At 29.3% G+C, this 16883-nt stretch overlaps 1 protein-coding gene across 1 annotated transcript; it reads left to right on the top strand.

Annotated features, from left to right (window-relative positions):
• Positions 1–5543: 5543 nt before the first annotated feature.
• On the top strand, positions 5544–16679 carry LOC114397380. Its single transcript, XM_028359434.1, has 14 exons — positions 5544–6479; positions 7877–8011; positions 8116–8237; positions 8315–8525; positions 8687–8924; positions 9009–9162; positions 9284–9607; positions 10207–11821; positions 14962–15093; positions 15197–15318; positions 15393–15603; positions 15755–15992; positions 16087–16240; positions 16350–16679. Exons 1-14 carry the CDS (start codon positions 5645–5647, stop codon positions 16677–16679), a joined length of 4821 nt encoding a protein of 1606 aa, XP_028215235.1. The 5' UTR covers positions 5544–5644.
• The last annotated feature ends 204 nt before the right edge of the window (positions 16680–16883 follow it).

Genomic DNA, 16883 nt, shown 5'->3' with positions numbered 1-16883 from the left:
AATATAAATATTTCACATAATAACTAACTTCACTTCATAAAAAAAGGCTAAATCATTAGAAAAATATTCATATAAAAACAGTATTTAAATAACATAAAAGAAAGTATATATAGCAACCCGTGCTCATACACGACCACGGGCACCATACTAGTTACTAAAAGAACATGGAACTTATCCATTAAAGTCTAGCTTGGTCTGAGCCACTTTACTTTTATAATTTGAATAAATTGCAGCATTTCTTTTGGTAAGTAATTGTTGCTGGTTATACTAATATCTTATCTTATAGAAGTCGAATGAGACTCAACGCAGACTATGAGAGATTGAGAGCCTTGCAGGGTGGTACAGTATTGAGCACCAATTAGAGAAAAATATCAAGTAACCAGTACAAGTCACATCCTTCACTTACTGCAGATAGTATAGCTAGTCTTTCCCATTTTTTCCAGTGATCCCTTCCTGCTTGTAAAACCTTTTAATCTGTGGTGGGATGTTGTTGGGGTATCTTAATATTTAATATATTATTATAATTATTACACCGACATTTTGCATTTATTGTAGAAATAGTTATCATAAGTTTGAAACCAATTTCCATACAGTATTATACTCTGATTTAAATATTTTTTTAACCAGGAGAAGGAAGATCAATTTATTAGGTTATTTTGTTTATTGTACCTTCACCACTATATATAAAGCTTATATTTGTTTCTTTCAATGATGACAATATAGTAGTTGACTGGTCTTCAATGTTCCCAACAGAATGCTGAATCGTGCATTTAAATTATTGGAGTTCAAATCCTGTAATTCAACCTAAATGATTTGAACTAGGATAAAAAAATGCGTCACTGATTCATTGCATTGCAAAATCTGAAGAAGAAATGGTTAGTTTCACAGTTTTGATCATTTTTTTTTTACCAAACACAGTTTTGATTTTAATTGTTATATTTTAGAAGTTCAAATATATTAAATCTCTACAATTTCATACTAAGAATTATTTCTTTATGTGGGGATCAAGACTAAAATTTTACATATAATAAGAGGGACTAATTAATTCCTAATAATTTAAAAATTATAAAAGCTTAAAATTAAACTTTTAAGATATAGTTATTAAAAGCAGGATAATAATAAAAAAATAGATAGAAAGTTAAGAGATTATTTAAATGCAATAGATATATGGCTAAGCTTATGAAAAGTACAAATGTGCTGTAATCTAAGTTTAGTTAGATATATCTTTAAATGATTCTTTTTGGTAGAATTTGCAAGGAGCTCGAGTGATCATGTGGATCAAATGGAAATTAGGCGCTTTTATAATGATTTTTAATATAAAAAAAAGTGCACTTCCCTTATTATTGTTGTTATATAATGAAAAGTTATTTAAGATTTTTATTTCACATTTAACTTATTTTTCTCTACAGAATTGTCTCATTTGATGATAAAATAATACATACCGTCACGACTCTATTTTTAAGTTGAGAATCAAACTTTAGTCTTTTATTAAGAAATATAAATGCTAAATTAGTTGTACCAAAAACTTTTGATTTGTATGTTATTATGTTACTTATATTTTAATTTAACCTAGTTAATATATACTTTGTATAAAAATAAAACCATGTGTTTATGCTCCCTTCTTTATTTAGTTTTTTAAAAGTCTTTTAATCACCGTATTGAGTATATGATTGTATTTTATAATACAAATAAAGAATGTAATTTAAATATTAATTTGGTTGACTTCTTCGATTAGAAAACAGTGTTTTTAAAAATTGATTTTTTCTTTCTTTCAATAAGCCATCTTATTTTATTGATTTGACATGCGTATGTTTAACAAAGTGATGTATATTTTTAGCTTAAAAAATACCGACACACACATCTTGTGTAAAAGAGGAGAAAAATAACTTTCACATATTCAATTTTGATAATACATCACATCCAACCCTTTTTTGGGTGACCAATAGATTATCTTCGTATACTTTAATATTTGAATATTAATGATAATATGACAACTCCCTTACCAAGTGATAAGTGCATAATTATCTATAAATCATTATTTATCTATTAGTTATTATAAGGAATTATTTGTAATGATTGTTATATTATAATATATAACTCTTACAAATAACAATCTGAAATTCTTATCCTACTTTATAAATATCAAATTTTTTGTTTTATTTTTTTTATTTCATTCTAAACTCATTCACGTACTTATCTAACATCAAAGTCATTTATTTTGCATGTTTTTTCTCATATTATCCTAACAAAGGGTATATATATATGAAAAAAAAATGAAAAGTAAATAAAATAGAACGAAGAGAAGGTTTGTACCATGTGTTATACAATGAGAAATGCAAATTAAACAACTGATTAATAAAGTTATTTTAGTAACTTTTTAGTAGTTTTTATTAAGTATTTTTAAAAGGTCAACTTGTCACTTTTTATATTTTATTTTATTTTTATGCTCAGTATATTTATTCAATCTCCTAATTACTTATTTTAAAATAAATCATAATTTTATTATTTTTCTGTTATTTTATATTTTTAAACTATTTTAACAACTAATATTATTGAACATTAATAATTTAACAAAATAATTTTTCGGCTAATCATTATTTTTTTGTGATTTTAAAATAAATTACATCATTATATATTATGTGTAGTTGAATCATCATGAAACATGATGTGAATTATATAGTCAGATTAGTCAATTAAATTTGTTTTTTTTTTATATATAATTCAAACCTAAGGATCACTTTATCTTTAATCTTTCTAATTCAATCTCTAATTTTCTGAGTTTGGATGAACGTTCAAGCCACCATTTAAATTGGAATCAGAAGCAGGTACAAGAAGCCTCATAATTTGCTCGATCCCAGAAGTGAAGGCTCGATCTTTAATCACCCATTTTAAACCTGAAATGAAAAATTCAATTTGTTGAATTTTCTGGCGTAAACAGAACCCAATATACTACAAACAACAAATTCATTTTTTTTTTTTAAACTTTGTAGTGTAATTCTGAACCGGCGAAATGCAGCACCCCAAACTGAAATCTTTGTCCTTGATTTGTGAATGAAGCGAGGATTCCAAACGCTCGTGACTGCGAATAAACATTAACGAGTTGGTGAATAGTAATCGGGAATAACGGAGAAGAGTTAGAATGATAACATAAAAATTGATTCCAAGGTGCGGGTTAAGGTTTACTCACTGATAGAATACGGGAGACCGTAGGGGTATTGGTATTGGTTTTAAGTTTCATCAAAAGTCACCGTGTGAATAAAATTTAAACTAAATCAAATTAATATTTTATGATTTGATTTTTGCGGTTTTTTTTAAATATTATTTTATTAAAGTTTATATTTTTTTTATCTTTTAAATTAAATTATATTAAAAAAATATTAATAAAAATCTATCAAATTTATTAATATGTTAAATCTTCTATAATAAAAAATCTTAATTTAAAATTTTCATATTTAAATTAAATGTATCTTAAAAAGTGATTTGAAAAATAAGTAATATACATTATATAAATTTTATATATATAATATTATAAAATATTATCAAATCAAGTGATATAAATATAAAACATATAATATTAAAATAATATAAGTATTGTGCTTTGATTTAATTTTAAAAATACATACCATAAATCAAATCAAACAGATTTATTTAAGAAAAAATCATCCACAAATCTATAAAAAAAAATTGATCTAGTTTGATTTTTTTTTTAGTGATTTTTAGTTTTTATTATGGATTGGTTTGGATTTAAACATACTTAGCTTACATACATGCACTCACGAAGCCTAAGTCCATATTGACCATATCGCTGCCAGCACATGTGTGCATGCCTCATGTACTTCCTTCCACCAGGATGAGGAAACCGGATAATACCTTTACCCATAGTGATTCCTACTCATGAACAAAGCACCACATGCATCCATTTGACCACTAGGGCTTCATTAAATATTTCAAGATCCACCCACACTCCTTTGGCAAGCAAATCTTTTGCCAGCTTTCCCAACACATTTTCTTTTCCCCCCATTAAGAACCTCCTTTGTAAATTGATGATCTCTTTCGTAACCCCTTTGGGCGCTCTGTGAAGAGAGAAGAAGAACAAGGGTAAAGATGATAACACAGATTTTAATAAATATATATCCTCCCGCCATAAGATAGAAATTTCTGTTCCCATGAGGCTAGCTAGTTTGAGATCTTGTCCACAACTGGCTTCCATGTTGTTACCCTTTTAAAGTTAGCCCCCCATAGGCATTCCTAGGTACACAAAGGGAATATTCATCACCTGATAATTCAAAATAGAGGCATACCTCTATAGCTCGTCCTCCATAACTCCAGACCCGCCAGTTTGCTTTTGTGGAAATTCACCTTAAGTCCTGCCACCAATTCAAAGCTTCTTAGTAACCCTTTCCAAGTGAGAGCATTCCTAACATTAGATTGCCCAAAAAATAGGACATATAAGTTGAGTGAGTTAGCTAGAAATCTATTAGTTTGTTAGTTAATTAGTTATATGTTAGTTAGTTTAGTAGTATATAAAGTGTAGACTATTTAATTTCCATCTTTTTCTTCAATAAGTGACCGAGTATAGTTATTTAACATCAAATGAACATTTTCAGCAGAAAAATATTCTACACTTTATTGAAGAAACGTGAATAAACCTTAACTGAACTGCACCAAACTATTAATAATCCAACTAACAAAACTACACTAAACTGTTTTTTTTAAAGCATTTCACTACTTCTATACACCAATGTAAAAATCTAATTCAGTGAACCACTGAACCTTAACCTTTTTGCTAAGATTAGAGAAAGTTGTCAAGGTAGGTGTCTCCTCTTGGTGCGTATAATATTACGATGAGTGTTATTGAATTTATAACTCCTCTTGTTTACAACCGCTTATGGTCTTCCTTATTCATTAAGTAGTTTTTTAATACTATTTTTATGTTTGTAATATATATTCCACTAAAAAGCCACCCTCTGCACCGTCTGGGAATGAAATAGAGTACAAAAGTTCATCTTTTTCTTTGTTTGCTTCTGCTGTGCCTGAGTATTTTTATGTCTCACTGGTATAAGTCTGGTTCAATTTTTTTAATATAGAACTGGTTCACTAAACCTATAATAGTTCGGTTGGGTTTTTAATACAAGACTCGCTGAACCTATAAATATTTCGGTTTAATTCTCTCCTGATCCAAACTATGAGCTGCCCTAGTTTTGACGTTTTCTAACTTTCTTCAAGACACTTTTTTATTTGATTGAAAATGTTGGTTATTAATTAATTTGTTAATTTTTTTTATCAACAGAGGATTTCAGGCTACCATCTCGATCTTCTCCCTCATTTCTGTTTTTGCCACTTTCTTCAAAACATGTTCAACACACAATATAATAATCTAAAAAAACTACAAGTATTTTGGGTGGAATCAGTGTATGAAGGTAACGAAAGCGAGACATGAGTGTTTGACTCGCTAATGTTTGCACGTTGCCCCTATATCCCTCACTACCATGTTAAATTATGTTGTTGATGGGGAAAAAATTATTATAAGTTTCAATTTCACGGTACCTATATTTTCCATTACAATACGCGAAGTTTGAATAGCAAAAATCCATCTATATAATCCTCCAATAGTATGGTAGTGTTGTAGAACATTCATACAACCATGGCTTCCAATTCCTTCATGCTCGTCTTCCTTTGCGTCCTTGTTACCTTGTTCAACTTTGCAACCACTACTAAAGCACAGAACGTGGACCAGGTTTATTTTGTTTCCCAAAGTTGCAGTGCAAACAAAACCACTGCCAACAGCGCCTACGAAAAGAACCTTAAGACCCTTCTCTCTTCCTTATCTTCCAACGCCACTGCAACCTTATTCTACAACAACACAGTCCTCGGCAGCACAAACACTACCTCTGACACAGTGTACGGTCTATTCATGTGCAGGGGTGATATACCCCTTCGCCTCTGCAAAGAATGCGTGGCGAACGCAACCGAGAAACTATCTTCAGACCAAAGCTGTTCTCTTTCGAAACAGGCTGTGATGTGGTACGCTGAATGCATAGTTCGGTATTCCAACGTCGGCTTCTTCTCCACCGTGGCCACATCTCCCGGATATTCTTTGTATAACCCGAACGACATCACCGACAACTCAACAAACAGTTTCATGAACTTCTTGTCCAACACCATGAACCAAACTGCAGAAGCCGCAGCCAATTCTGCTAAAAGGTTCTCAACAAAGGAAGCAAACTTGTCTCAGTCTCAGACCCTTTACTGTCTGGCTCAGTGCACAGAAGACTTGTCACCCCAAAACTGCACAACCTGTCTTGCGCAAGCAATACGTGAGCTTCCAATATGTTGTTATGCAAAACAAGGAGGAAGAGTAGGGTTTCCCAGTTGCAACGTTTGGTATGAACTGTACCCTTTCTACGGCCTCATCACGGATCAGACTCCAAGTCCAACCAGTACTCCTCTTCCTCCTCCTCCATCATCATCATCATCAGGTTTTTCCTGTTATGATCAAATAGTATTTATTTTATTTTTCTTTATTTTTTTATCATATCATTTATTACATTTTTTTACCTATATATACACCCAAAAAAATGGGGTGTATGTTCAACATTTTCCTATATACAACTATTAAGATTTTTCCAAAAATTTACGAGGATGATTCGAGTGCTTTATTTAATTTTTTATTTTGCACAACTGGAAAAAGATTGAGTACAGATTAAAATTAGAAATAAAAATGAATAGGAAATATATTACTATTATTATTATTATTATTGAACATGACATAGATTATATGTTTTATGGAAAAATAAAATACAATAGAAAATATTTCCTTTATTAAAAAGAAACTAGCATTTTAGTATTTTTATTTTTTGTTGGAAAAAAAAAATTAGAAGAGAAGATGGATGATGTTCCAGTCCAAGCCAGCTTCCACACATATTTACCTTATGACAAGAAAACAAGTAGGGGTTTGAACCTCCTACCTGTCAAATGCGAGAGCCTATCTCTTCCAACTAGGTACAAATAAATATTTACTTTATATAATCAAGTTTATTAAAAAAATTAAATATAAAATTATATTATAATTCATTTAATTTAATTTGCAATAGATAAATACTTTTGAACATAAAAATTTAGATTTATGATCAAATATTTATATTGTGATATACATGGTTATTTTTAACCATTGATACTTTCTTTTAAAAATTATTTAAACTTAAATTTAGAAATAAACATAAAAATAATAGATTGAAAGAGACAAGATGTTACGAAAAAGTCTAAAACTGATATTGTTGAGAGAAACTCATAAAAACACTTTCATTGACTAATACTCTATTTTTTTTAAAAAAAAAAACTTTAAAATACTCTCATTTAATATAGTTATTCAAATTTTACATAGAGGATATTTATTTTATTATATAAAAATAAATAAAACATATGGAACATTTTAAATTGAAGAACAAATATAAAAGTATACAAATAATTAATTAAGATATTTTATTCCTATATTTAATAATTTGATAAGTATGTTAAAATTTTAAAATGTAACTGAATTTAGGCTACTTTAATTTGGCCTTCGTACACAACTACTATGCTATTCTAAGTGTTACCATATTTTATTAGGTACTTTTGAATCAAATGTGTCAACATTTTTAATGGTGGCTTTTGCTACTTCTAGATTTTGGTGTATTTGGATTGTGTAGCTTTTGTGCTACAAGATCATTCATTTGTATAAAATTTTCTGTCATTATTTTTTTTTGCACGCCTTATGCTTTAAATCGTGATCATTTTTCACCAATAATATTTTGAAATTAAAGAAAAATGAGTCATTTCTCTTCTAGTTATCAATTCATGACCTAATGCCACTTTTTTTTTTAATTTTTTAATGTAGGGAAAGGTCAACCACGGAATATTATTTTGATCCTTACCTCCAGCATTACTCTACCAGGGATACTTTTCACCTTTTACTATTATTTCATACGCAGAAAAGCAAAAAAGAATAACAAAACTATTCTTAGGAAAAATTGTAAGTATGGTAAAAACAAAGAGGCAAATTTAATACTAACTTTTGTATTAGAAAACATAAAAAGTTTACAAACTTAATTTAACAATTGAAGTATTTTTGTTTAGTTGGGCATGAAACTTCCACCATAGAGTCATTGCAATTCAACTTAGCAATAATTGAAATAGCAACAAACAACTTTTCACACGAGAACAAGATTGGTAAAGGTGGATTTGGAGAAGTTTATAAGGTAGAAGAAAAGATGTTAAGCTTAATTTCTTATATGTTCCTATTTTGTGTCAAAATAATAATCATCAACATTTTTAGGGCATTCTTATTGACGGAAGACCTATAGCTATAAAGAGACTCTCAAGAAATTCTAAGCAAGGTGTAGAAGAGTTCAAAAATGAAGTTCTATTAATAGCCAAGCTTCAACATAGAAATCTAGTGACATTCATAGGATTTTCTCTTGACGAACAAGAGAAAATACTAATCTATGAATACGTGCCAAACAAGAGTCTAGACTTCTTCTTATTTGGTTTGATGTTTACTTACCTCTCTTTATTAGTTTTTTGAAGTTTAACATTCATGCATTATGCATTTAAGATATTTAATGTATTATATCTTAAACCAATTAAGTGATTGATTACAAAACATATGCATTGATTTATTTTCTCATGTAATGAATATTTTTTGTAGATACTAAATTGGGAAATGTTTTGAGCTGGTCTAAGCGTTACAAAATCATAAGAGGAATTGCTCAAGGAATTCAATATTTACACGAGCATTCTCGACTTAAAGTTATACATCGTGATCTTAAACCCAGTAATGTACTGTTAGATGAAAATATGAATCCAAAAATTTCAGATTTTGGTCTTGCTAGAATTGTTGAAATAGATAAAGAGAAAGGTAGTACAAAAAGAATAATTGGAACATAGTAAGTTTTAAGTACTTATTCCTACACTTCTCATCCTTAACATCATATGTTTAAGCTTATTTATTATTTCCCCTGATTTTGCAGTGGCTATATGTCTCCAGAGTATTGTATGTTTGGACATTTTTCTGAGAAATCAGATGTTTACAGTTTTGGAGTTATGGTTCTTGAGATTATTAGTGGGAGAAAAAACATAGATTCATATGAATCACACCAAGTAAATGATGGTCTTCGAAATTTTGTGAGTGCAATAATCTTGCAGTATTTTCATTTTATTATTACTGATCATGCTTAACGTCCAATGAAATCAATCCAAAAGTAAGAAAGTATAATGATTTGGCCAAGCTGACAAATTGTTACAGGTTTGGAGACATTGGATGGATGAAACACCATTGAACATATTGGACCCAAAATTAAAAGAAAATTATTCTAACATTGAAGTCATCAGATGCATTCAAATTGGCTTATTATGTATTCAGGATTACTCGGATGATAGACCTACAATGATGACAATTGCTTCATATCTTAGTAGTCACTCAGTTGAATTGCCTTCCCCACAAGAACCAAAATTTTTCTTGTACCATAGAATAGATCCAATTGCTGCACATGCAAGTTCCAGGCAATTGGCCAATAATTCCCTACCATCCTCTATCAATGAAATATCTATAAGTAAATTCTATCCTCGATAAATTTAACTCTGTATATCATTATCTAGTCATTATAATGTTTATAATGTGTTATAAAGTCTTATTTAGCACTTAATTATGTCATCATAGTGGTCAAATTGTGAAGTATGGTCAATTCTGGCATTCAGGGGATAACATTGTGCCTTTAGTAATATGGCTTCAATTCATATATTAGAACTTTATATATACGTTGATCTACGACCTCTCTTATCCTAAGGTTATGTTATCTTGTTTAAGCAATAAATTTCATTTTGCTCAGAAAAAAGAAAGTACAAATATAAATTACCCATAAAAAAAATGCCAAAGGGTTTTGGGTCCGAATTACAACTGCAAATGTCGGCAATTTCCCGTAACATTCAAATTGCGACCAAATTGGAGCCACTTGTTTTGACATTTTCTAACTTTTTTTTTTTGTTGGGTAGATTCTTCTAACTTTCCTTTGAGATTACTTCCACACGTACGTAATATAATTAATAATCTAATGAAAATTATAAGAATTTTCAGTAGAATGAATATGGGGCAAGACCATATTAATGAGCGAGACACGAGTACCCTGCCTTGACTTGCTTTGCCCTATTCCTCACTGCCATGTTAAATAAACTCCACCCTATATTTTGTTTTCCATTATAACACAAAAGGAAATTCCGGACATGCATAACCATCATGATATGATAATGTTAATGTGGAGCATTAACAGAATAACCATGCCTTGGAAATCCTTCAAGCTTATCTTTCTTTGTATCTTTGTTTGCTTCTTCTTCAATTTTGCAACTACTACTAAAGCACAGGACGCCGACCCTCTTATTATTGGCCAAATTTGCAGCGCAAACAGAACCACTGCCAACAGCGCTTATGAAAAGAACCTCAACACCCTCCTGTCTTCCTTATCTTCCAACGCCAACGCAACCTTATTCTACAACAACACAGTCCTCGGCAGCACAAACTCCTCCGACACCGTGTACGGTCTGTTCATGTGCAGGGGTGATGTACCCTCTCAGCTCTGCGCACGCTGCGTGGTAAACGCAACCGAGAGATTATCTTCAGACCCAGAGTGTTCCCTGTCCATAAAGGGTGTGATTTGGTACGACGAGTGCATGGTTCGGTATTCCAACGTCACTTTCTTCTCCACCGTGGACACAAGACCCTCTTACTATATGTGGAACCTGGCAAATATCTCCTCCAACCCAGAAAACTTCAATAATTTGTTGGCCAGCACCTTTAGGAAAACTGCAGAAGAAGCAGCAAATTCTGGTAATAGGTACTCCACAAAGCAAGCAAACTTATCAGAATTTCAGACCCTTTACTGTCTGGCTCAGTGCACACAAGATCTTTCACCCCAACACTGCAGAGACTGTCTTGATTCAGCAGAGTCCAAAATCCAAATATGCTGCGATGGAAAGCAAGGAGGAAGAGTTTTCTTTCCGAGTTGTAACATTAGGTATCAACTGTACCCTTTCTACCGCAACCTCACGTATGAGGCATCAGAAGCACTGGTTCCTGAAACGAAATATCCAGAAAGAGACTCAGAATATTCAGAAGATCCTGGCTATATTTACCACAACTGCTCAACAAACCAAAACGTGAATGATACTGCTTTCCAATCAGACCGCAAGACCCTCTTCTCTGACTTGTCTTCCAACGCCACCAGTGGCGACAGATACTCGGTAAAAGCCGGAACACTGCGAGGCCTTTTCCGGTGTCGCGGCGACCTTTCTCGTTACCTTTGTGGACAATGCGTCCAAAACGCGACGGAGAAAATCCTCTCCGAGTGTGGTTGGGCTACGGACGTTACAATTTGGTACAATCACTGCTGGCTTCGCTATTCGAATCGGTCCTTCACCATGGAAACAAGTCCTAGCTATCAGAAATGGAATGCCAGCAACACCAATTCGGTGCCATTCTCTGAAGCCTTGACATTCATATCCACTAGATTATCTGTTGTTGCTAGCGAAACAGGGGACACTAGTAACAAATATCAAACCGTACCATTGAAATTGAATGATCGTCAATGGCTGTATATTCTTGCTCAATGCACCTTGGATATATCTAACGAAGATTGCAGCGCGTGCCTAAATGATATGATTGGAGTAATTCCATGGGCTCGTTTGGGAAGCGTAGGTGGACGAATGTTGTATCCTAGCTGTATTCTCCGCTTTGAATTGTTCCAGTTTTACAACCTCTCGCCTACGACACCAACTAATACTTCACCTTCAGGTTTTCATATTTTTAAGTATATGCATCCATTTAAAATCTGTATATATATTTTGCATGCCAACTTAAATATGCATATGTTTAAAGAGAAAATAGGTTACATATTTACTATAATATTACACACTCAATCACAACTTATTATAAATAATAAATTTATTAACTTTTATGATATCATATCAATGATAATTGTTCACATGTTAGGTGATTATTGGAAAACATGACTATAAGTGACATGATTGTCCTACACCATATAAAGATTTCTCCCATGTTACATATGATCAAGTAAACATGGTAGGCTGAGTTGGACTATATTCGGTATGTTATTTTGAGTAGTTGTTAGTAATTTTTAAAACACTATTCAATAAACAAATATTTCCAGTAGTTGTTAGTAATTTTTAAAACACTACTTTAGTTATTAACTCATTTCAATTAGTTTTTAACATTTTTTAAACACTAATTTCTAAATTTTAATTTTTTATATTTTATTTATTTTTCTATCCTTAAAATATTTATTAAAATTTTATTATATTTTTAAATAAAACATGAATTTATTATTTAGTTTATTATTTTCACTCATTCCTCTTATACCATTTTTTTATATTGCACTATTTTATTTTAATCATTGTACTTTTTATAATATTTAGTTTATTATTTTAACATTATACTTTATGAAATTAATGATGATAAATATTAGATTTATTTTAATTTAAATTTTTAATATTTTATATAAAATTTAGTTTATTATTTTCACTCATTTCTCTTATACATTTTTTAGATTGCACTATTTTATTTTAACCATTGTATTTTTTATAATATTTAATTTATTATATTAACATTATACTTCATTAATTGATGATGATAAAAATTAAATTTATATTATATGAATTATTTTAACTATTAAGCTAATTAAGATAATAAAGTTATCTTGTAGTGTTTTTTTACTTTATATTATTTTCAACTTGATTAAATGTATTTTAATATAAAACATAAGATTAATGGTAAAATATATAATAATATAAAAAATGTTATGATTGAAACTAAAAGTATAAGAAAAATAATTTATCTATAAATAAAAATTCCAATATTTTAAAATTAATTAAAATAATTAAATTATAATACATCAAAATATATTTTTGTATATAAAATAAAATTAAAATTTATATAAAATTATCATATAAATATGTGTATTATTTTTTGTCATTTACATTATTCAATTAATTTAAAAGATAATTTTATCGAATAATTATAATCTAATAAACTAGCTTTATTGTTTCTAGGTACTTGCTTCCTATGTTAAATACCAACTAGTTTTTCAACTTTCTTTTCAATTAATTTTAGAGATCAAACATAGTCTTGAAGTAGCATTGTTGAAAAAGGTTAGTTTCCAGGTTCTATCTTCTTATATTTTATTTCATTTTTATTCTTCATATATTTATTAAATTTGTTAATTACCTTTTTTTAAATAAAATACAATTTTGTTTTTTTTTATTTTTATTTTTTTCACTCATTCCTCATACACTTTTTTTATATTACACTATTTATTTTAAGCATTGTATTATTGATAATATTTATTATTTGAATATTATACTTCACCAAATATGCCCATTTGTGTCTTTTTACTGATTTTTTAGCTTACATATATATATATATATATATATATATATATATATTATATATATATATATATATATATATATATATTATCAAATATAGTCTTATGATTCGATAAGTTAATTTTTTAACTATCAAGTTTTAGCTTTTAGCTATCACTTAATCTTTTAGCTTTTAATTATCTTTTCAGTTGGTTTTGTAACAAAATCAAAGAATTTTTTATTAGATGCTTTTATTTTTTTTAAAATAAAATTATAAATTAATCAAAAGAATTATAAATTTAGTTAGTTTTGTCTAACATGGTGAAATAATTTTTCTATCAGATACTTTTATTTCTGTTAAAATAAAATTATAAATTAATCAAAAGAATTATAAATTAACTGAAATGAAACATACTTTTTATTTAGTCTTGCAAGGATCCATGTATTGTACTTAAGATAATTAGATATTCATGGATATTTTTTATATATGAAAAATAGTACATTTAATATGCATAGCAAGTTTGTTTCAAGTTGTCTACAAAAATTAGACGTGTAGAAAACTGGTCAATAGTTAAACCAGTGATAAACTTGTGGCTTTTCAATTCAAATAACTTTTTTTATTTTATTTTGATACGAAAGTATTATTATTTTCTTTGGACTCTAATATGTAGATTGTATTAATAGTATTCACACCCAACGTCCTAAGGGAACTGTCTAAGAGATATTTGATTTTTCATAAACTAAAATTGCATAAATGAAAATTAATTAATTTAATTGGATTTTAATAGATTTAATGGTGGTAGTAGTGTGTGTGGTTAATGGAGGGGATACAACTTTGCTTATAGGAATGAGATAGTCTCCTGAGAGGGATGGATAGTATGCTAAATGGACTTTTCTAATAGGTATTTTTGGAATTAAAAATATAAGATTTAAATATATTTTTATTCCTAAATTTTTTTTGGATTTTTTTTGTCAATGATAAATTTTTTGTTGACTTTTTTGTCCTTGAAAAAAAATATTTTGCATTTTATCCATGTCATTATATTGGCTTTGTTAACCTAACATGTCACCTTCAAATGGTAAACATTTTGACCATTATTTTGTTTTTTTGAGAAAAAAAGTCAAGAAAAAAAATACTAGAGACCAAATGAAAAATTAAAAAAATGGAGACCAAAAATATATTTAAGAAAATAAAAAGAAATGGTGTATTTAAAAAATAGGTGGTGCAAAAAACAAATCCCTAAAATATTGATGTTTGGCCTTCTTTGAGGACTACTCTATATGTGATAACGTTTTTATAAGGGTATATTGTTATCATATGTGATAACATTTTATTGTTGGCTTTTAAGTTTTAGTGTACTTAGGTCATGTAGCATTTGTGCTATAGAATTATTGATTTGTATCAAAATTTCAAGGTTTAATTTTGGGCACACATTGTGCTTCAAATCAAAGTCATTTTTTCACCGATAATATTTTTGTTTTAATAAAAAATGCTTCTTTTCTTGTTATGAGTTCACCTTGACCTAATGACATGTGTTTTTTTTGATGCAGGAAATAACTCACGAACTATTATCATTATCCTTATCCCCACCTTCATTGTATTGGGAATACTTTCTACCCTTTGTTTCTATCTGATAACAAGAAAGGCGAGAAAGAATAATAAGATTATTCTCAGAGAAAATTGTAAGTATATTAGAAAAAGAACGAAATTTTAATACTAACTTTTAAATTATAAATCTTAAAAAAGTTTACAAACTTATTGTAATGATTGAAATATTTTATTTAGTTGGACAGGAAAGTTCAACTATTGAGTCATTACAATTCAATTTTGCAACAATCGAAGCTGCAACAAACAACTTTTCACACGAGAACAAGATTGGTAGAGGTGGATTTGGAGAAGTTTATAAGGTAGAAGAAAACATGTTAAATCTTCTTTCTTATATGCTCCTATTTTTAACACAAATTATTGTCTAAATTTTTAGGGAATTCTTATTGATGGAAGACCTATAGCTGTAAAGAGACTCTCAAGAAATTCTAAGCAAGGTGTTGAGGAGTTCAAAAATGAAGTTCTATTGATAGCCAAGCTTCAACATAGAAATCTAGTAGCCTTCATAGGATTTTGTCTTGATGAGCAAGAGAAGATACTTATTTATGAATATGTTCCAAACAAAAGTCTTGATTACTTCTTATTTGGTTCGATTCCGTTGACTTCTCTTTAAGTAGTATTTTAAAGTCTAGTATTCATGCATTATGTTTTAATGATATTATATCTTAAACCAATTCAAGTGATTGATTACAAAACATGCATCGCTTAATTTTCTCACATAATGAATATTTGTTACAGATACTAAACTAGAAAAGGTTTTGAGTTGGTCTGATCGTCACAAAATCATAGGAGGAATTGCTCGAGGAATTTTATATTTACATGAACATTCTAGACTTAAAGTTATACATCGTGATCTTAAACCTAGCAATGTATTGTTGGACGAAAATATGAATCCAAAAATTTCAGATTTTGGTCTTGCTAGAATTGTTGAAATAGATCAACAGGAAGGAAGTACAAATAGAATTATTGGAACATAGTAAGTTTTCAATACTCATTCCTATGATTTTCATCCCTTGTAAGATATATTTAAGCTTATTTGTCACTTTTTCGGTTTTCCCATAATTTTGCAGTGGCTATATGTCTCCAGAGTATGCTATGTTTGGACAATTTTCAGACAAATCAGATGTTTATAGCTTTGGAGTTATGATTCTCGAGATTATTAGTGGAAAAAAGAATATAGGCTCCTACGAACCACATCGTGTTGCTGATGGTCTTCTAAATTTTGTGAGTGCAATAATCTTGGAATTTTTTATTACTTATGCTTAATGTACAATAAAATCAATATAAAAGTAGGAAAATATAATGATTTGGCCAAATTTACAAATTGTTACAGGTTTGGAGACATTGGAAGGATGAAACACCATTGAACACATTGGACCCCAAATTAAGAGATAATTATTCTAACATTGAAGTCATCAAATGCATTCGAATTGGTTTATTATGTGTTCAAGAAAATCCGGATGCTAGACCTACAATGTTGACAATTGTCTCATATCTCAGTAGTCACTCAATAGAGTTGCCATCTCCACAAGAGCCAACATTTTTCTTATACCATAGAATGGATCCAACTGTTGCACATGAATCAAGTTCGAGGCAATCTACCAATAATTCCATACCATCATCTATAAATGAAATGTCTATAAGTAAATTTTATCCTCGATAGTTTATTTTTTAATATCATTATTTAATCATGTTTTAATATATTATAAAATATTATTGGACACTTAATTATGATGTAGAGGTCAAATTATGAAGTATATAAATGTGTTTTGAGTTTTCTCAAATTGTGTAAATCTTTTTCTACTATGTTCCCTTACTACTTGTGTGGCTTTAAGTTTCAGATCTTTTTATGTTGACCTATGGCATG

Source organism: Glycine soja, chromosome 18, assembly GCF_004193775.1.
Source record: "Glycine soja cultivar W05 chromosome 18, ASM419377v2, whole genome shotgun sequence".
Classification (NCBI taxonomy): Eukaryota; Viridiplantae; Streptophyta; class Magnoliopsida; order Fabales; family Fabaceae; genus Glycine; species Glycine soja.
This window is presented reverse-complemented; position numbering and strand designations above follow the sequence as displayed.

Excerpts from the sequence above, each read along its gene's own strand:
- LOC114397380 (XM_028359434.1), top strand. The coding sequence starts at position 5,645 with ATGGCTTCCAATTCCTTCATGCTCGTCTTCCTTTGCGTCCTTGTTACC. Across the intron at positions 15,993-16,086 it reads AATAGAATTATTGGAACATA|TGGCTATATGTCTCCAGAGT; the intron begins GTAAGTTTTCAA and ends ATAATTTTGCAG. Across the intron at positions 16,241-16,349 it reads CTGATGGTCTTCTAAATTTT|GTTTGGAGACATTGGAAGGA; the intron begins GTGAGTGCAATA and ends AAATTGTTACAG.